Source organism: Lineus longissimus, chromosome 1 (assembly GCF_910592395.1).
Source record: "Lineus longissimus chromosome 1, tnLinLong1.2, whole genome shotgun sequence".
NCBI classification, from domain to species: Eukaryota; Metazoa; Nemertea; class Pilidiophora; order Heteronemertea; family Lineidae; genus Lineus; species Lineus longissimus.
Window position 1 is genome coordinate 11,925,863 of NC_088308.1, and position 20,266 is coordinate 11,946,128.

General features: G+C 41.5%; 2 protein-coding genes across 2 annotated transcripts; both read left to right on the forward strand.

The window, feature by feature from the left end:
• The first annotated feature begins 509 nt into the window (after positions 1 to 509).
• Positions 510 to 7,875, forward strand: LOC135496292 (uncharacterized). Its single transcript, XM_064785908.1, has 7 exons — positions 510 to 536; positions 1,712 to 1,824; positions 4,979 to 5,192; positions 5,911 to 6,842; positions 6,880 to 6,949; positions 7,209 to 7,386; positions 7,589 to 7,875. The coding sequence occupies exons 3-7, from the start codon at positions 4,982 to 4,984 to the stop codon at positions 7,725 to 7,727; spliced, it is 1,530 nt and encodes a 509-aa protein (XP_064641978.1). The 5' UTR covers positions 510 to 536; positions 1,712 to 1,824; positions 4,979 to 4,981; the 3' UTR covers positions 7,728 to 7,875.
• On the forward strand, positions 1,827 to 3,233 carry LOC135495545 (uncharacterized). The gene is made up of 2 exons (XM_064784736.1): positions 1,827 to 2,292; positions 2,326 to 3,233. Exons 1-2 carry the CDS (start codon positions 1,827 to 1,829, stop codon positions 3,231 to 3,233), a joined length of 1,374 nt encoding a protein of 457 aa, XP_064640806.1.
• Positions 7,876 to 20,266: the final 12,391 nt, after the last annotated feature.

Below are 20,266 nucleotides of genomic sequence, written 5' to 3' on the forward strand. Positions count from 1 at the left end.
AAAAATATTAAAAAATATTCAGCCACATTTGAAAACAATATTTGCTCTGTGGACCGAGGTAAAAAGGGAAAGAAATCTACACGCGAAATGACCTCATTCTCTTAATACAGGTCGGATCGCGCTGATTTTTCGTTTTTTGAGTTCACCTTGGGCAACTCCTAATTTAGCACCGTCAACGAAGTGGCTAGGCCTTCCCAATCAGAAATGTCCAATTTTGTCCACAGATGGGTCCCTAGATGGATGGATTGCAGGACGGACACCATTTGAACAGCTATTCTACTAGCTCCGCTGACTTTGTCAGCTGAGCTAAAAAACAGAATATTAGTTTTTCCACAGAATATTTTTTCCTTCATCTCCGCAAATATTTAATGTCATGTTATTTAACAGGCGCGTTGTAAGTTTACAGCAGTGTTTGTAACAAAACAGGGCAGAGTCTTTTTTTGGAGAAAATTCTTTTATTTTAAAGAAAATTATTTTAGAGATGTTCACTTCCGGCCCGACTTCCGCTTCCTGTGCCAATTTTTGTCACGTTGTTGGTGAGTATATCTCCAATCAAAATCATCCTCCATCGGGTCATAGAAACAAAATTTGATCAAACCAATATGATATTCATGAAGTATGGATTCATATCGTTAATATGGTACTCAGATTTATGCCGGATGATAACTTATAACCTGCCAGTGCCTGCGTGAAAAAAACAAATCAATCAAGAAAAAAATGCACTGCGCTATGTACATGATGTAGGCCTATGCATTGTTGCAGTCACTGTCAGCGGGTTAGACATTTTCTCACGCGATGGCAGCACCACTTGTTTTGTGGTATGTTTCCCTTGTGCCCTATTCCATTCACTATTCCACTTACTTGAGTATGGTGACATCTTGAATTGTGCATGGCCTTCTGTCATTGTCTGTCAGTGTCAGCCATTGCCAGTAGGCCACAGGGGAAAATTAAGAAGAGAAGAGTTGATACTGGTGTTTCGGGGCAACACTGCCGAGTCCCCCTGCTAGTGCTATATGTTCGCTTTATTAGGTAAACAGGCATAGCTGAGTGGGTAGGCCTACCGGTAGTACTAGGCCTACGGTAGGCCTATACGCATAAAAAAATTACTCTTCATCATGGACGGCAATGCTGTCACTGTGATCACCTGACGTAGCGTATCATGCATGGTCACGCCGTGCCATGCATTCACCGTGCCATGCATTCAGTGTGACGCAATGAAAACCACCTGAACTGAAAGCAAAACATAAAAGGGTAAATTTCAACTTTGGCCGCCTCGTTCTTCAGTATGAAGTGATGGAATACAGTCAAAATGTTTAGATTGGTTGTAAAATCTATAGACTTTTAGCTTCAATCTGGTGCATGCCGTGTCATTGTGGGTCACTGTTTTCAGTTGATCGTCGGTTCTCAAAAAAAGGCGTGCAAAAAATTGGCAAAGTTACGCCCGTTTTTGCCGGGACATGTCTGTAAGCCGGTCTTGCATCGGTAGGCGCATGGCAGTAGCCTACACAGATTACGAGATGACCTACATACATGACATAAGAATACCCTGCACTCTACCACTCAGACACAGTCTTCTTTGCCTGTAGGCCAAGCTATAGGCCTACACTCCTAATCCGTTGACTAACATGACATCCCCCCTCTTAAAATATAAATACTGGGTTAATTTTCTAAAAAGAGCTCATTTATGATTTTCTATCTTTTTCAATTTCAGGTACCGGTACTGGTGACCGTGTGCTTTCCTTGTACCTGTGTGCTTCATTGACAGACTAAGTGGCAGTTTTGGGGAGTGTGTTCCCGGAGTGTGTTATTTATACTAAGTACCCGGTATGTACAAGTGTAGTCACTGCCATTACAGGTCAGATTCACCAAAGAGTTATTCGCAACACTATGCTATTCATAAGTATGTTAACAAGACCAGTTTTCCATGCGGTGTGCCTGGATGTACCAGGGAATTCAGGGTTTATGAAAGCTTCACTTCACATCTATCACGGGATCACTCAAAGGTTAAGACTTTGCGAAGTGGCACTGAGAAAACATCAGATGCCAGCAGTTCTACTACCCCAGGTCACCAGCCTGGGCAGGTTGGTGGTCCCCAAGGTCTACTTGAGGTTGAGGTTGATTTAACCTGCTCTCATTGTGAGATGACCTGTAGCCAATACAGTGTGTTGCTGGCTCACCTGAAACAGCACATAAAGAATGGAGTTGTGGTCACTTGCCCTTTCAAAGGTTGCATATCACAGTATAGGGTCATATCTTCCTTGACTTCACATTTGTCTCGAATTCATCAGGTATGTCGTGGCACTTCACCTAGCGGTAGCACACCAGTGCAGCAGTCAAATTCTGAAAATGGTTCTTGTGCCATGTCACCCTCTGTTGAGTGCGGGGTTGTTGGAGACAACATTGGAGCTGATGAAAACTTGCAAAACATGGACAACCAACAGCAACCTCTTCCTGCTGTGGAGGAACATGAGAATTTTGATGATGATTTGTCTGATGATGTTTTTCTTGAAAGTGTAGCTCTCTTTTATCTACAGCTTGAATCAAAGCATCATGTGCCACAATCCACTCTACAGAAGATTATTACGGGCATTTGTGACTTCCACGATAGAAGCCAAGAGCAAGTGCAGATTCAATTGAAAAAAATTCTTGAAGAAGAGGGCATTACTCCAGACCGAATACCTCTGATAGTCAATGAGGTTTTCAGCAATGATCTCTTTCATCTTGTGAACAACAGCCATGATGGTACTTTGAGGTCAAATTATTGCCGAAAGAAGTTTTACAAGAGCAATTTGAATTATATTGAGCATGTACAAATACGGTTAGGTAGAGATGGGAAAAATTTTGAACGGCACTATCAATATGTCCCCATACGAGAGACAATTGAGTCCTTCTTCCAAGATACATCAGTGCAGAAACAATATGACATGAAACCAACTTCTGCAAGTGGCATTTATGAAGATGTACACAGTGGAGTTGTTTTCAAAAATCATGAACTCTTTGGGACCAATCCTCATGCAGTACCTATTCTTCTTTATCAGGATGCCTTTGAGGTTGTTAATCCCTTGGGATCGGCAAAAAATAAGCACAAAATTCTGGCAGTCTATGCAACATTTGGGAATTTACTTCCTCAGAATCGGTCTAAAATTGAACCGCTGCAATTGGTCCTTCTCTGCAGAGAAAAGGACTTCAAGTACTTTGGCATGGATGTGGTTTTTTGGAAGGCTGGTGACTGATTTGAAGGAGATGGAAGAAAACGGAGTTGAAATTGCAGGCAAGCAACATGTACCTGCTTCTGTTCTCTTCATTCTTGGGGATAATTTGGGAAGCCATTCTATAGGGGGATTTTGTGAGAACTTTTCTACACATCCTTACATGTGCCGATTTTGCCTCCTCACACAAGCTGAGTTCCATGAAAACCCTCTAAATAGTGCAGAATCTAGAACAGTTGACAACTATGAGGCAGTTATTGCTCAGCAAGAAAGACATGAGGGACCATTCAAGGGAATTACCAAGGATTCTGTCTTCAATAGCCTGAAGTATTTTCATGTTTGCAACCCAGGTCTGCCTCCTTGCCTGGGCCACGACCTCTTTGAAGGTATTGTTAGATATGATTTGGCGTTGTTCATTAAAGACCTAGTGAAGAAGAAAAGGTTTACTTATGAATATCTGAATAGGACCATGAAGAATACTCAGTTGAAGGGTTTTGATGCAAATGATAGGCCACCAGAAATTAACAGCTCAGGGGAAAAAATATCTGGCCACGCTGTTGAAAACTGGTGCCTCTTGAGAAATCTCCCATTCTTCTTACATGCTGTCATTAAGGATCCGGAAGATAAGACTTGGCAGCTAATACTGCGTCTGAGAGAGATTGTTCAATTTGTCTGCTCCCAACGGATCTCACATGGGCAAGTTGTGTCTCTTCAGTCTTTGATTGATGAGTACTTGCTTGATAGGAAAGAAGTATTTCCTCTGGTAAAGCTTCGACCAAAGCATCATTACCTGCGACACTATCCTGAGCTTATCCTGAAGTGTGGACCATTGATCAGGTCATGGACCCTACGATTTGAAAGCAAGCATTCCTACTTCAAATCGCATGCCCGCCACTGTGCCAACTTCATCAACATTACAAAATCATTAGCAGAAAAACACCAGCTCCTGCAGGCATTTTGTAGACATGGCCAGTTTTTCAGTACTGGCATATTGGCAGAAAGAGCTATTCAATTTGAGCCCCATCTGTATACTCAATTTTTATCGCACAAAAGAGTACATCGTTCTCAATCACGTTGGTGTGGACCGATTCCATCTGATCTTTGGACTCATTCAGTCATTCATTTTGGGCCATGACGATGCTGGCACATGTACATGCCACTTCCTTGTCTCAGTCACACAAAGCATTTATAACCCTGAACTTGGAGTGTATGAGTTGAATGAAGCATCAGGTCCTGGAACACCAGATCCCAGCCACGCCAGCATGAAATGCGTTGACAGGCATCAACTCTTAGATACACAGGCTCTCCTAGCATACACTATTCATCACAGAAAGTATATTGCTCTGAAGCATTCTATCTGTTTCAACGAAGAACATTAATGAGGTACTTTGAATTTGCATTGCAGGAGTAAATTCTTACTCTTGAAAATTAATGAATGATCTCCACTTTTTTTCCAGTATCAGTATCACTAATCATTGTTGACAGTTGGCAAAATTCCTTGATTTTCGGATTCATGTAAAACAGGATGTCCTTTCTGAAAAACTCTGTAGTGTGTAGCTGTACTGTCTGCTTCCGAAAAGTCATAAAATAATTGTGATGACTCTAACGACCCCTATCAGAGTCACCTACAGATTATTAGTGAACCCCCCCCTCCAATTATATGTAATTTTCGATTCATTGCAGGACATTTCTGGTTGGTTCATGTGGTTGTACCATTTGAAAAATGAATTTCGTTCATGCATTGCTTATTTTTCTGTATTCAATTCCAGAGTATGGACCAGCAGGCAGGAGAGGGAGAGTTGATGGGGTTCCTGAGGAACGTTTTCCCCTCTATGGATAAAGACAGTCTGCAACAGATAACGACCACTCTTGTCGATACACTCGGATGCGACGATGTTGATGACTTGCGGCATGCTACGGAGGCGGACCTGGAGTTCCTAAAGCCCCTGCGCAGAAGGAAATTGTTGGCGGCTATATCTGAAAGTAAGCATTACCCGTACTCATTTTGTCTGTTTGCACTGCTGCAGGGGCTACATGCTTACGGGAGATCCACACTGGGCACAGTGCATTAGACTTATTCGTGTGCTAGTGCAGGGCTAAAACAAAAATATGAAATGTTTGAAAGGATCCACATGTGCCTGGAGAAATTTAAGGTGATGTAAAAATTAGGGTAACTTGAAAAACGAGGCGAGCGAATTTAGTCTGACTTCCCTGGACTGGTTTGACCGTGTGAATAAATTAGGGTAACTTGGTGTGTAGGTTGGCAGAAAACATCTCCTGGGCCATGTTAATACCATAAGCCCTACAATTATCATCCCAATGGTTTATTGCCAACCATCCCAGCTCATGCCCAGCTCATGCCCAGCTCATGCTCATGCCCTGACAGTACATGTGTGCATGATATGCATGGTGCTGGAGCAGTGTAAGCTTACAAGGATAACGAGCAATATCCAGCTTCCAGTTGTGAATTGGACATTTTAGAGTTTGAATAGTGGAGCAAGTTGATCATTCAGATGTTTGCACGTGTTGTTCATTCCCATTGATTATCCAGTTTCAGGAAATATGCACAGCAATTCATCATCAGTAAACCTCAGTGGGAATGATAATTCAAGATCACTGTTGAAGAACCTATATCTTCACATGATGCATCATACATGATCTGCATTTATTTCTAAAAAATATATTCTGTCATTATTTTCAGGGTTTGCTGCTTCCTCTAGTGCAGAAGCGTCCGTATTTTTGGAAGTTTCCAATGTGTCATCCCCAACTTCGATCCCAGAGACCGACCTAGAGGATTCTAGTCGCTGCTCAACTCCACAGTTAGAACAAGATTTCATTGTGCCGTGGAAAAAGTTTCCAAGGAACGTGATGAAAAAGTGTTCGAAAAACCAGCATCTTACGGCCTCGGAGACACGGGAAGTGAAAAGAATTGTCGGTGATGAAATGAGGGCCCTCGGAATTACACACCGTGCTGCAATTCGAAAAGCTGCAGTTTCAATGTGCAACAAATATCCTCGTTCCTTTGAGGACCTCAGCATCGATGGTTCCAAGCTAGGTGATGGATTCCAGTCACTTTTCAGTGGTTTGGAGAACAGGGTGTATAATGAAAATTACAAGGACAATTTGAAACGAAAATCCCAGGCTACAGCATCCTGCTCTGACAGTTCCGAATCTTTAGCGGACTTACCGGTAGATCAGTATGGATGCAGGAAGGGGATGTGGATGCCTGAGTCCCCTTCTGAGGAGGAAGTCACTGCACAGGTTGAGAAGAAAGATAAACTGAAGGAAATGCGGGACAATGACTATGACTATGAGGAAGTGATCAAGCTTATGTCAGAGACGTACTATCTACAACGCAAAGACATATGCAGTGGAATGGACATTTCTGAACTTTGCAAAGAATGGCCGTTCATCTTGTCGTACAAGTGCCTTGTAAACCATTTCCAGAACCTCACAGATATAAATCCCCAAGCAACGATGGAGGAGTCCCTACTTGCACGAAACAAAGGAAACCGCATATACGAGTTCATCTTATCACATCCTCAGAAAAAGAAATCTGGTCAGCTGAATAAGTGGGTACATCTCATCAAGGAGGAAGTGAAGGTGACCAAATCTACCGACCCTCAGATCCCTGTGATCTTTTATCTACATCAAGATTTCATTATTTCAGGTTGATGGCAGTAAGAAGAAAGTGGAGGAAGATAAACTGAAGCCCAACTCGCCGTTCATTGCAATCATCGGTGAGTGTTCTAATATCATAACAGACAAGAGTGTTATGTGGAATCCTGAGTTCGGATGATTGGAAGCAACATTGCAATCTTTTATTGCATTATTCTTCATCATTTTCTAAGGCTTGAAAGACTTAGAATTTCATGATTTTCCATGAAATCTTTTTTGCGAGGTCCAGCCATCCAGAATTTCTGAATCGGGCTGCACTTGCCCCCTCCCCCGCTAAATACTGTTACATGTGCTACTTCTTTCCTTTCCTTCTTATTTCAGGTTCAAGGGAGGACATCTTCATCGGAAGAAACCTGTTCTACCTCGTGATTGAGGGATCGGTCGTAAATGATCAAATTGTCACTTTCCTGGAGGCAGTTATAAGCCTCTTCTCTTGTTACTACACCTTGAACCTTGAGTACCCCGAAGAAGCAGCAGTTACGCTGGAGTTCATCCAAAGGTGATTTTTGACTATGTTTGCTGTTATCACTTTGAACACATGCTGTAAAAAAATTTCAATCTATAGCCAAAATGACATGGTTGAGACTGGAAATTCCCCAATGACTTAGACGCTGGCAACTTAGGCAATGTTGAAATAGCGAATTTGATGAAAACCTGATTGATGCATCATTTTGTTGAATACAGTTTTCTTTGATTTACAGGGAACTGATCGGCATCAAACCACATCAAGTTCTAAACAAAGGAGGGAAAAAGAAGAAGAAAACAAGTGTTGCGCCAAAGATTGTGACCCTTTTGCGAGGAATAATGGATTTCGAATCGGATTGGCGTACAGATGAATAAAAGGCAATCTTCCAGGCTATGTACTTGTGTTAAATGGATGTTATAGGAATACTACGTGTATGGTCAAATATTATCTAGGGTTTATCAGATAGACCATGCTGTTCAGAACACATTGGTACTTGGAAGTTTGCTAATCGGACCAGCAAATCCAGAGATATGACCCTTTTATGAATTAGCTAGGAAAGCCATAGGGGCAGCCATTGATAACATCATATGGCCTAAGCTTGACTCAATTTTTGATTAGGCCTTTTTCATAATGGAATCCCTTCATTGTTGGGAAGTGCATCCTGAAAAAAGCCTAATCAAAACTTGGTTCATATTTTAACTCTATGATGTCATCAATGGCCGCCCCTATGGCATTCCTAGCTAACTCATAAATGGGTCACATAACTGGATTTGCTGGTCCGATTTGCAAATTTCAAGCACCAATGTGTTCTGAAAAGCATTATATATCGGATAAACCCTGGATGATATTTGACCATGGTATTCCTTTGATTAAAATGCACCTGAATATGTATCTCTAAGGTACATTCAGAGATAAGACTTGAGTAAGGAATAAGTCAGTGTTGTCGCCTGGCAATTTGTTTTGTAATTTTCAATCATTCATCCCAGAGTAATTGTAATGACATTGCACTGACAGCCATGTTGGGATTCAAGTGGCCTATGGTTGTCAAGATGTAATGACGTCACAACACTTCTGCATCCTGTCACAGGCAGATTGTCTGGAACACCTCTGCCAATTTACTCCCAACATGGCTGCCAGTTGCGTCAGGTAATATGCCTCCATTTTCAAGATGCCGGAGACATTTCCAGAACTACTGGCACTAGCCTTTATTTTTGTAATTCTCACTTGTGACTTAAAACATTAGTGGTTTGAAATTCTTTTGGCCATAATTTGGTCCTTACTACTCTATTTGCAAAGATGTGATTTAAACTTTTGATTTTTAAGTTTGTTTCTCAATCGACAAAATGTTTAATTCCTTTGTGAGTTATTATGCTTGTATCTGTGTTGTGAATCAATCTGAAACATGTGGACTTGTTCCATCTTAGAAATTCTTGCCGGTGTAATATATGTGAGTGTTTCCCGTGTGTGAGTGTTTCCCCTCATTGTTTGGGAACGCTCAAAAATAGATTGACAAGTTTTTCTGTGTATCCCCCCTATGGAAAAGTCGTGGTCTCTCTAGCTGCCTATTGTTTGGAAACACTGACACATGGGGAACAACCACAGATGTTACACCGGTCCTAAAACCCGAACCAGAAATTCAACTTGGTATCCTGTTCACCTTGAACATGTGATTTACAATTAGAGGATTCTTGGCTTAGTCTAAAATTTCAAAAAGATGGGACAGTTCCACTCCATGTGTAGCTTCATTCGTGGAGATGACCCAAATTGCTGAGATCTTAGTACAGGTATCAGATAATTGTGCAAATGGTCCTGGTCTTTTTCTTTAAGTTTATTGTGCAACACTAATTGTGTTCCAAAAGTTTGGCAGCATATTGTTTTGTTTCATATTTTAAGGTTTTGCACTGTGCCGTTATCAGACCACGATCTGTCGGGGTATTAGCAATGTTGAGTATTTTCCCCTTCAGATTGAGTGGCAGTTACAGGGTTAACGTTTTATACATGTCCGTGTGATCCAGATGTTAATACTGTAAGGTACTTCTGTTGAGATCACAACTTTCCAGATTCTAGTGCCAGACTGTGCATTCTCTCTGGAAGGTGGTTTGGTCTCTCCTAGGGCACCTCTCAGTATATTTGTAATTGTGAAAGTGTAGCTCTCTTTTATCTAATTTCATATCGTTTCTATTTTTATGAATAAAACGTTAAAATTACAGAATTTCTGTGTTTTTATGGTATTCAGTTTTCTGTAATTTAACAGATAGTGCTTGCAGCAGAGTCTCAAGAATTTCTGTATTTTTACTGATCAACACATACAGATCATCTGTTAAAAAAAAGGAGATCTGTAGAACACTGACTAGAATATGCAGTAAAATTACAGGACGTCTTGAGACTCTGCTGCAAGCACTTTTCTGTTTTTTTACGGAGAGTATTTCTAACAGTGCAGTGCCTTTTTTTCCAGTGCCTTTTCTTCCGTACCTTTTTTCCAGTGCCTTTTTTTCCAGTGCCTTTATTACCGGATACCATCGTAGAGAGGTAATGATAGTCTGCACGTTAACATGACCGGATAAAGATCCTATAGGTCTAGCATGAGACAAGGTTGAATTAAAAATTTTGTTGGGGAAAAGATACTTTCTGGTGTACATGAATTACTGCCAGTAAAAAAATCTGTGACTTTTTATCAATGAATATTGTCGTAACGGGAAACCAACATTAACTGATATCGGGGATTTCAGCTTTTTTGGCCTTGGGGGAGAGGGTCAATATTGAGTCTATGTAACATTTATGTAACATTTGAAATCAAAAATTCAAATATGTATAATGGAATTCGCATTACCATTTTGTATATTAAAACGGACTTCTAAATACTTAAGAGTGAGTATTTGCCAGTTTACAGTACCGGTATTTTTCAATATATGAAATGGGCAAAGAGGAGTCTGTGAAATAACCAGCTGCAAATAGGTTGCACAGAATCCCAAATGTGAAATGGAAAAAAAGATGTAATAAGATTTCACAAAAAAGACAATAGAGAAATCAACAAAATTTCAGCCTATGTCAAGCTCATAGCATGTAGCTGGCTTTGTAATGGTGGGTCTCGTATTTTAGGGTTGGAAGACTTTAGCCCAACATTTTAAAGTCCATCCCTCTATTGCCAGTAGTTCCTCCCATTAGGTAATGCCTTCCATATTTGTCCTAATATTTTGCAGGCGCATGATTTAGACTGCATCTTTTGTTTGAATCGGAAAGTGACACTTACCGTATTCGGATCAGTTACTTTTCTTCATACATGTATTTACTGATTGAGAACATTCATGGAGGTATTATAGAGACATACCTCCATGGAACATATTACTGTGTATGTAAGTTTTGGGGGCTAACTGAGCAGCGTTTTGAAGTACATTTTAGATTTATGATTTATTATCTATCTTATAACATTTCACCATTTATGTACATGTAAATGGCCTTTTGTGCACGCGAATACAAAAATAGCCTTCACTCAATACGTAAAGCTACCCCGATTAAAATGTGACATGAGTTAACTTCAGTTATACAGGGTGTATCAGAAAAAATTAGACTGTCGAAAAAATCATCATAAAATTAACATAGGGAGGAGTTTCGAAAAACTGGCTACACCCCTTTGTAGAGGGTGTGATTTTGCATCGAATAATACCAGTGTCATCATTAACACTTTACGTTACAATGAGCATGGACAGTTTGAATTTTGAAAAATTAAAGTCCTTTGCGCACGGGAATGTGAGGGTTAAAATTGGATGTGTCAAAGTGAATGAAAAGTTTAGATGGAGTTTTACTCGCGTGCCAAAGCGTTTTTGAAATAATTAACCCTTTCACCCTCAAATCCTGAAACAAAACTATCTCATTTCTGAGTGTAGATCTTCATCACGGAGTCAAGAAACTTAAACTGTTTTACATGTACTGACTGTTAGGTTTACATGAATGTAAGCGTACACCGTCATTGTTCGGCTGAGGAAGATCACTTAAAAGAAAAAATAACCTAATTGTACAGTAGCCCATTGGCATTTTTAACAAAGCATTCACAATGTACATGTACATGTAAATGTACAATGAATTAAACTGTCAAATCACACAATTCTCCTTACAAAGTTCTCGTACTTTCTGGAATTTCCTGTCATGGTGCAATGGGACAATCAAAAGTTCCTTAGTCCTCCACGTGGGCACCGTTTCTTTGAACGCAGATTTGTGCCCTTTGCAACATGTGCCCAACAGCACGCCTTATCACCGCTCCGTCTTCCCTTAAGATCTCAACTTCGGCTGTGATCCTTCTCTCAAGATCATCCAGGTTGGCAGGGGGTGTGACATAAACCTTTGATTTAAGGTGGCCCCACAGGAAGTAGTCGAGTGGTGTAAGGTCGGGAGACCGCGGAGGCCATTCCACTGGTCTGTTCAACGCAACAACTCTGTCTCCGAACAGTTCTGTCAGCCGCTCGGTAACAACCCTCCGTCTGTGGGGTGGCGCGCCATCCTGCGCCCACCAAGCGCGCCGGAATTCGATGGCATCACTTCCTTGTGGCCTAAACCTGTGCATTCTGTTGATAGCGGGAACCACACGTTCATTGATCATTTGGAGGTAGTTCTCGCCATTCAGGTTTTGGCGAAAGAAGAGAGGTCCGACGATGGCTCCGTTGCCGACTAAGCCAATCCAGACCGTTACCTTGTGCCGGGCGTCATTGCGCTCGTATGCAAAATCAAGTGGCTGCTCTCCCCTCGGGCGATATTCCCTTACGTTATGGCTGTTCACAAAAGCATTCATGGCGAAGCCAGACTCATCTCCGATGATAAAGTCATCGAGGAAACGTTGCCGCTGTCCAAGCAACCACTGGCAGAATCGTAGGCGACGTGCCAAATCGCCGGGAAGAAGTTGATGCCTCTTAATCATTTGGTACGGGTGGAATCGCAGGTCAAGGCGCGTGATACGATTGAGTGTGGTTGACGACATGCCAAGAGCGTTCCTTCTGCAGCTGATGGTCTCCTCTCTCTCTTGTCCGACATGGTGTTCGTCGAGGAGGGTCCTCACTGCTTCAATGTTGGCTGGAGTACGTGCCGTCCTTCGTCGGCCCGACCTCCCTTTGTTGAGATTGTGGCTGGTTCCAGAAGTACGGTACGTTATTGAAGACAGTGGCACGACTTGGAACTCTCACATTTGGAAATTGACGTTGGAACCGCTCAAGAACAGTAGGGACACTTTTGGTTTGGAGATATTCAGTAACCAGAAAAGACCTCTGATGAGGGGTGTACTGTGGCCTGACCATTTTGCATCCATACCACAGGACACAAGCCAAACAGTGAGGACAAAATGCACAGATGCTCACAGATTTATGGCCAGGAATTACGTTAGGCCTATTATCTAACCAACATAAGGTAGCTATTTGAAGAAAATATGAAATTGACAAGATAGGACTTATGGTTATTATGGTCACGACCACTTCATGCCATTGTGTTAACCCCTTGATGAAGATCTACACTCAGAAATGAGATAGTTTTGTTTCAGGATTAGAGGGTCAATTATTTCAAAAACGCTTTGGCATGCGAGTAAAACTCCATCTAAATTTTTCATTCACTTTGACACATCCAATTTTAACCCTCACATTCCCGTGCGCAAAGGACTTTAATTTTTCAAAATTCAAATTGTCCATGCTCATTGGAACGTAAAGTGTTAACGATGACACTGGTATAATACGATGCAGAATCACACCTTCTACAAAGGGGTGTAGCCAGTTTTTCAAAACTCCTCCCTATGTTCATTTTATGATGATTTTTTCGACAGTCTAATTTTTTCTGATACACCCTGTAGAAGTAAGGTGTGTCATTGAAAAGGATTTTTTGTGTATTGCAAATTGTCTTATCACCACATACTGTTCAATTTGTGTTAATTTTGAAATTAAATGATTTAGTAGAATTAGTTTGTTACATTTAGTTCTTGTAGCCTATATGGTAATGATCACTAACAGAGGATATGAGGGTGATCCCTTATTAGATGATATAGACAGGAAAGAAATATTGCATCATTTAAAACTGTTTTATTGCTGAAATGCATAGGCCTACTCGGATGATAATTTGTCTATTGACATACATGATTGAGGTTAATCACACCTATACTTTACATCATCCTGAGATTCAGGTTTTTGATACGTTCCGTCCCAATATCGAGAACCGGAGCATATCGCAGTTATGAGAGGGCCTGCACTCTTCGTATGGAATATTCAGCAGACGGCATACAACACGCGAGGCATTATGGAGAATGGGACCCCGGTAATGACTGTCGACATTATTATGTATTTGAAAATGAAAATGAAGACAGCGCATTGTCATCCATCGACCAATAATGTATTGCATCTTTGGAGTAGCATAAGATGCATCTTTATAAAGATTTACCTAGAGATGGTCCCTGAATCTTCAATACATGGATACATTTGATACAGCAGAATGCCCGAGGCCCATATCAGATGAGTACTGCCTCAAGTTATGATGATGATGATGATGACACCCCACATGGTAGTGGACTCCCAACTTTGTACAGCAGATGGTGTCGCCATCTCTTTATACTTTGTCTATCTAATCTTGGAATCGGAAATCTCTACCTTTTCTCGGGATGGAGACCGGCAGCCAGCCAGTGAGCCAGTGCTTGCAGTAATAACTTCCTCCAATGCCAGTGCATGAAACAGCTCAATAAAATGTTCAAATTTTATTTATCAATTGGGAACTGATTTCAGAGAAAAATTCAATAATTTTAGTGCTTAAATGAAAAGTCCATAGGCCTACTACAAGAGGGCAAGCACGATAATACTAGTAACCTGATGTCAGCAGTACAGTGAAGATAGCAGTCTACATGTAGTTCATAATAATAACAGTTCAAGATCACAAGAAACCACAGATCCCGGCGCCCCCCGCCCACTGACGAAGACCCAGTCACGCAACCCGATCCATCTCAGCCGATCTCACCCTGGCCAAGTTGAGCACGTAAATACCACGAAAGGGTTAAATTTATCTATTAATAGAATATTCAAATAAGATTGCCGTCATGTTGATGCACCGCCTGACCATGCTCCACACATAGATAACGCATGCGCAGTAGCAGCATCTTAAATGGAGAATTGGTCACGTGAGGGTCTGGGCGGCGATCATAAAAGCGGGTCCCACGAGCGACCAAAAGGTTCCCAGTAGCGATCACGCTCTCCGAACCCTGATCCATGTTGCCGCATCTTTTGTTTTCCGTTCAGCCACTGCAACCGCGACCACGTTTGGAATCTAAATTGGTGAGTTTTTCAGTAATGTTTACAGTTCCAACGATGATGAAGCTTATAAACCATAGAAAGTAGTTAAGCTGTTTTGCAAGGAAATATGTTTGTTTATCGCGAGATATGAGGCTCTTCCTTTCCAAGCATCCAGCTCGGAGTGGTTCGGCCATGACGGCGTCGCTTCAATCTACACCGTGTTTGTAATACACTAGCCCTACATCATGACATGCACTACAGCCAGCCATGAACGAACAACAGCCAGCCAGGCTAAAAATGATGGCACGTCATTCTAATCTAGGCCTTGGTCATGTTACATACTGGTCACTTTCAAATAGGCCTTGTGTCGTTGTGGCCTGAAGTGGCCCATGATTGATTGAAGAGCAGTGACAGTGTTATTTTCCGAATTTTTTGGCCAGCCGCGGCGCAACCTTTTTGGCCTGACATGGTCTTAGAAGTGGATGGAAGATCAGTGACATAGATAACATCACGCCACCACGAAGTACTTCTTTCCAGACTAAAATCGGAGTCGCTAACTGAAATTGGAGTAATCCCGTAATGCTAGAGCCTAGGGGCGTAATGCAATCAGTATCAATAGCTATCAATAGAACCAACGTTTCGACACATGTACACATGATTCACTAGCATCACTCGCATATAATTTGAACTCATTATTGCTAAATACGGAATCAAAACTTCCTTGTGGCAAGCATCAGCAGTATAACATCTTTCAGTTCAGGTTAGCAGGGTACTAACTATAATTTTTCTTATTCTTTGCAGTTCTTGTTCATTAAATTTTCATCACTACGACACTACTACAACACTACGATACTAAATCAGCCATGCCTCCCAGGAAAGCCACGAAATTATCTAATACTTCTCAATCAGCACAGTCACTCAGGTAAATCATCAATGGGTAGAACTAGTTCAGTAAAATGATGCTGTGCTAGTCCCACTTTCGTATAAAAAGTCCCAGTTTCATATAAAAAGGGTTATATAACTATTAAGTTTGGTTTTAAGTCTCATATTCTGTGTATTGGTATAATAGAAGTGTTGTCAGGCATCACATTTACTATGGATCGCACTGACATGACTGAAATCATGGAACTTGGCTGAACTGCTGTATCAGCACAACAGTCTGTGCAGGCCATTGCATTAACTTCTTGGCTTGCAGGCAGACTTGGAAATCTGCCTTGCATTGCTCCTCTTGTGAACAATTTTATTATTCTCAATGTAATTATTGTCATCTTCATTTGCAGCATAAATCAACAGAAAAGAGATGATGACATGGATCTTCCTCACAAGAAAAGTGCTGGTGCAAGGTGAGACATTTGGATTCTTATGGCTGTTCAACCCAGTTGATAGCTCTTTCTGATGCAGATGGTTCGGTTTACTGCTAACTTGCTAAATGTGGGGTCAAAACTTCCTCATGGCAAGACACCCTAACAGTAGAAGTATCAAACATTAGAAGTATAGTCTAGACTTCAATGTTTCATGAGTCAAAACTGATTATTCAATGTCAAGGGGTGACACTATGAACGTGATAGACAAGCTCGACCTGAGTTGACATGTGTTTCGAGAACTGGAAATAGATCTTCTGCAAAACAACGTGCTGAAGTAGATTTCACGAAACAAAAATTTCAGCCGCTGGCTGGGCACTGCCACTCTTAATCCTAATCACAATCATCGATTCAATACCTCTAAGTACAATTTGGACTTCTCCATACGTGTACAATATTGGCCGGTGGGAGCTACCAAAGGTTCTGTTCATCAATATTAACCAACATTTGTTATTCTTTCAGCCCTGATGACAAATTCACACCCATCGCTGGTTCTAGTAGGCCATCAACATCAAGCAGCCAAGCAGTGACGCCATCAACACCAAGGTACATATAAGGTCACGAGTGACAAATCACGTGACCGAACTCGTATCTCGGCCATTTCGTCTTCAGTCGTCTTCCTGGGAAGTCGAACAGTGTCCTGCTCTGTAGTTTTGTGTTGGCAGGTCTTCTAAGTTTGCCTGTGGCACGTTTCCATGTAAGTATTGTAGTTATTTCGTTATTGGCATCACTTTTCCGATTTATCTGAGAATAGGAGAAGGAACTTAGATTGGAAATTAAAGGATGTTTGGAGGAAATAAATGTGGAAGAAAATGATTGTGGAAGGGTACATGTAGGAAACGGGGTTTCGAAGGAATGTAGGTTAGATACGGAGGATAGGTAAAGGGAAAGGAAACGCTTGATACAGTTGGTAGGCCTCTACGCGGAGAATATTTCCAGGGAATAGGAATGTTTGGGGCCCTTGCCACGCTTGTGGACGCATTACTCATTCTATCTACAGTTTATTGGACCCGGCAGCGTATGACGCGTATGTGTATGGAACCTTATTTATTCCATAGTCTAGGTTTCTTGTCCACTTTTCTAAGTTGCCGTTTTGTGTTTCGTGCGAGTTCTCTATGTTTGCCTGCCGGGTATTTTGGTCGGGTGTCAGCCAGTTGGTTCGGATTTTGTACTCCGCTTTTGTTGATGCAGTGACCAGTGTAGGCCTATATAGAGATATGATTTATTATGGTATAGCTTGGGTAAGCCCGTTCGGTTTAATTATTACGTGGATGACCCTATTCCCCTTATTCTTGGCTAGAGTTACAATTTTGTTGTGTAAGTGTTTATTTATACAATTCCTCTTGTGGGCGGCGTAGATTGGTTCCCTTATGTGTCAACAGTTGGGTGTCGATTTTCAAGTAATGGTTTCTTCTTGCAGGATGGTTCTTCCCACCACTTTGAAAAGAAAGCATTCGCTGAAAGGAGTGAATTTGTTCCCGCTATTAAGGAGATTGAGGGAAGAGTCTGACCATCCAAAAGAATTTGCACGGTTTTCCGCGGATCAACCATTGGAGAACTTACCAATCGATCAACTTGACCGAAATTTCAAAGCGATGTCTGAATCGTCGATCGCCGAGGTTTTGGAGATACTGGATAGAGAGGTCAACACATCCAATGCGCGTTCAGTAGCCCATCACGGGATTCTGTTAGCAAATGAGATAGGACAACCCAAAGGAGAGATTTTAAAGGTGAGGCATCATATGGGGTGGAGCATTGCCAGAAGTATTTCAGGGTACGGTAGTTTCTCTTAAGATGGTGTTCTTTTTCCGGAAGCTGATATCATATAGTTTAGATTTGCAGTCATGTGGTGGTGTCTGTGTTACATCTGAACAGTATGTTATTGAACAGGAATATTAACATCGATTTAATGGATGGGCTCTCACGACGAGTTTTCTTTGTCTTTTCTTTGCCTATATTGCTTATGGCTCGTTTTCACCTTTGCTTCCAGGATAAGGTTGCTCCGTCCGCTGCTGCGGGATCAGCTACCGGTGGTGACATCAGTGATGTCCCTTCAACATCCAAGAAGGTCAAGTTGAGTAGCCCGGAGGATGGGAAATCCGACGATGTAAGGAAAATCAAGGAAATGGTCAGAGATGTTGCATCGCAGCGGCATCCTAATGACTCTCTTTTGTTAATGTATTTGGATAAGTTGTCTGGAGTGTCTCTCTTGGTGGGTGACAAGGACGCGGTGATGTATGAGGAGCTCTACCACCAGGCACACAAGAATCAGGGTGAATTAGAAATCGCCAAATTTGTCCTTTCTGTCCTTGGCGGTGGAGCTTCGGAGGTGGTTTCCAAAGCATTATCCAAATTTTTGGGGAAGTCAGAAGAGAAGAATAGGTCCAGAGGAAGGGATAACTCCCCGTCTCCTCCTCCGGCAATGAAGGTTAGACCGGCTTCTCCCCTGAGCAATTTATACCCAGGTCGTAGTGTCGCCGAGCCAGCTCCCCCTGGGACTCAGTATGATTATCAATCTTATCCCTCGGGGGCCCAGGGTAGAGGTTATGGTTATGGCCGGGGATATGGTAGGGGGGCTGGATATGGTAGGGGGCGCGGGTATGGCGGTGGGTATGGTGGTGGTTACGGCGGGGGTTACGGTGGAGGTTATGGCTTTGTAAGGCTGGGGGGGCGTTCATTTGTTTTCTGTGTCAGGAGGCAGGTCACTTAATGAGGGATTGCCCGAAATTGAAGGCGGCGGTAAACCAAACTAAATAATTCCGTCAAACCAACTCCTTTTTTCTTTTTCTCTCTCTTGCCCTGTTTCTGCACCCGGGAGCCCTTTGCTCTTAGTAAGAGATTTCCTCTTACATTGGGTCTGGATCGAGGGTATCCCTTTGCTTTTCTCCTTTCAGAGTGGTGTTTTTGGATCCTATAAGGTATCGGAATGGGAAGTGAATTGTGGATTCGATCCGCTGTCGGCATCTATTGCGGTTAATAAGGAGGTTTGTTGGACCACCCTGAAAGGAGTTGCTGAGGGATTCTCTCCGTCCACAAGAATATATGTATTGTGGTGGTAGGAATATAGGTATTTTGAAGCTATTTTGACAAAAGCCCTTACAGGTCTTTTTGTCTCAAATTAGCTTAGAAACCCCTAAGAACCAGACACCACAATACATATATTCTATCATTCATTAGATTCCCAGTGAAGCGTTGCAATGAAATGGTCAGTGAAGCGTTGCAGTGAAATGGTAAGGGAATACTAGAGTTCAATGGGTTAATGTAATCATGACTTACTGTATTCCAACAGAAAGTACACGTCAATAGCTTTCCAAGGATACATCATTGCAAATATCCGTTAAAAACTAGCAGAGAAATGAACCCTTGAAGTTCGCACATCTTGACAGTCCCAGCGTATTCCAATAAATGCTGTAGGCCTACAAGACAGCTGTTACAGTGATTAATCATTGTTGCTTGAATCTATTGAAAATATTGTTGACAGAGTCTGCATGTACATGGTAACATATGTTACCAAACAATACTCACGTCCCAAAGTATTACAAAAGGTCTATTGTTCGTTAATGCGTTTATCCGACAGAATTTCGAGACATTATTTTAACGACGCAAAAATAATTTTCAGCGCTGAAATATTTTTCGAAAATTCTGTCGGATAAACGCATTAAGACACAATAGGCCTTTTCATGTCTTTGACAAGCAAAAATAATTAATGATTGCAACATCTGATATGGCCATTGTAATTTGCAAGCAAAAATAATTAATGACTGCAACATCTGATATGGCCATTGTACAACTTAATATCACTATGGTTTAAAGGCAAATGTTATTCTGTCCATGGAGACATGATGTTAACGTCACACTTTCTCCATCTGGTGAGATTATTCCATTAAAATAAATGGCCTTTTTACTGTCTTCATTAACCAAAATTCAAGGAAAAAATTCAAGTAAATTAAATGTATTATCCAATAGCAAATCAACATAAAAGTAAATTCACCTATGACTTCTTTAATTTAGAAGTAACTGTTAATACTAATAACTTCTTCAGACTACAAGAAACTAAGATAACACCTGGGTTTTTGAGCCTGAAAAATAAGAAAGACTGTCTGCGACTGGAAAAGAATCCATTATCGTTTTACCAGAACCAATTTAACATGGCTGTTTGGTTTGCTACAACAGGTTGTGGTATTTCAATAGACGATCACTTGAATCACAGTGACCCATTGTTAAGGTCAATTTACAGGTTTCATGTTTACTATCAAATATTGAAGATCAAGAAGAATCTAGAGATACCAATTCCAGGTGAAAGTGATT

Coding starts and splice junctions, on each gene's coding strand:
- LOC135495545 (XM_064784736.1), top strand. CDS start 1,827: ATGTACAAGTGTAGTCACTGCCATTACAGGTCAGATTCACCAAAGAGT. Junction 2,293..2,325: donor GTCTCGAATTCATCAGGTAT/GTCGTGGCACTT, acceptor GTAGCACACCAG/TGCAGCAGTCAAATTCTGAA.
- LOC135496292 (XM_064785908.1), top strand. CDS start 4,982: ATGGACCAGCAGGCAGGAGAGGGAGAGTTGATGGGGTTCCTGAGGAAC. Junction 6,843..6,879: donor CTACCGACCCTCAGATCCCT/GTGATCTTTTAT, acceptor TCATTATTTCAG/GTTGATGGCAGTAAGAAGAA. Junction 7,387..7,588: donor ACGCTGGAGTTCATCCAAAG/GTGATTTTTGAC, acceptor TTTGATTTACAG/GGAACTGATCGGCATCAAAC.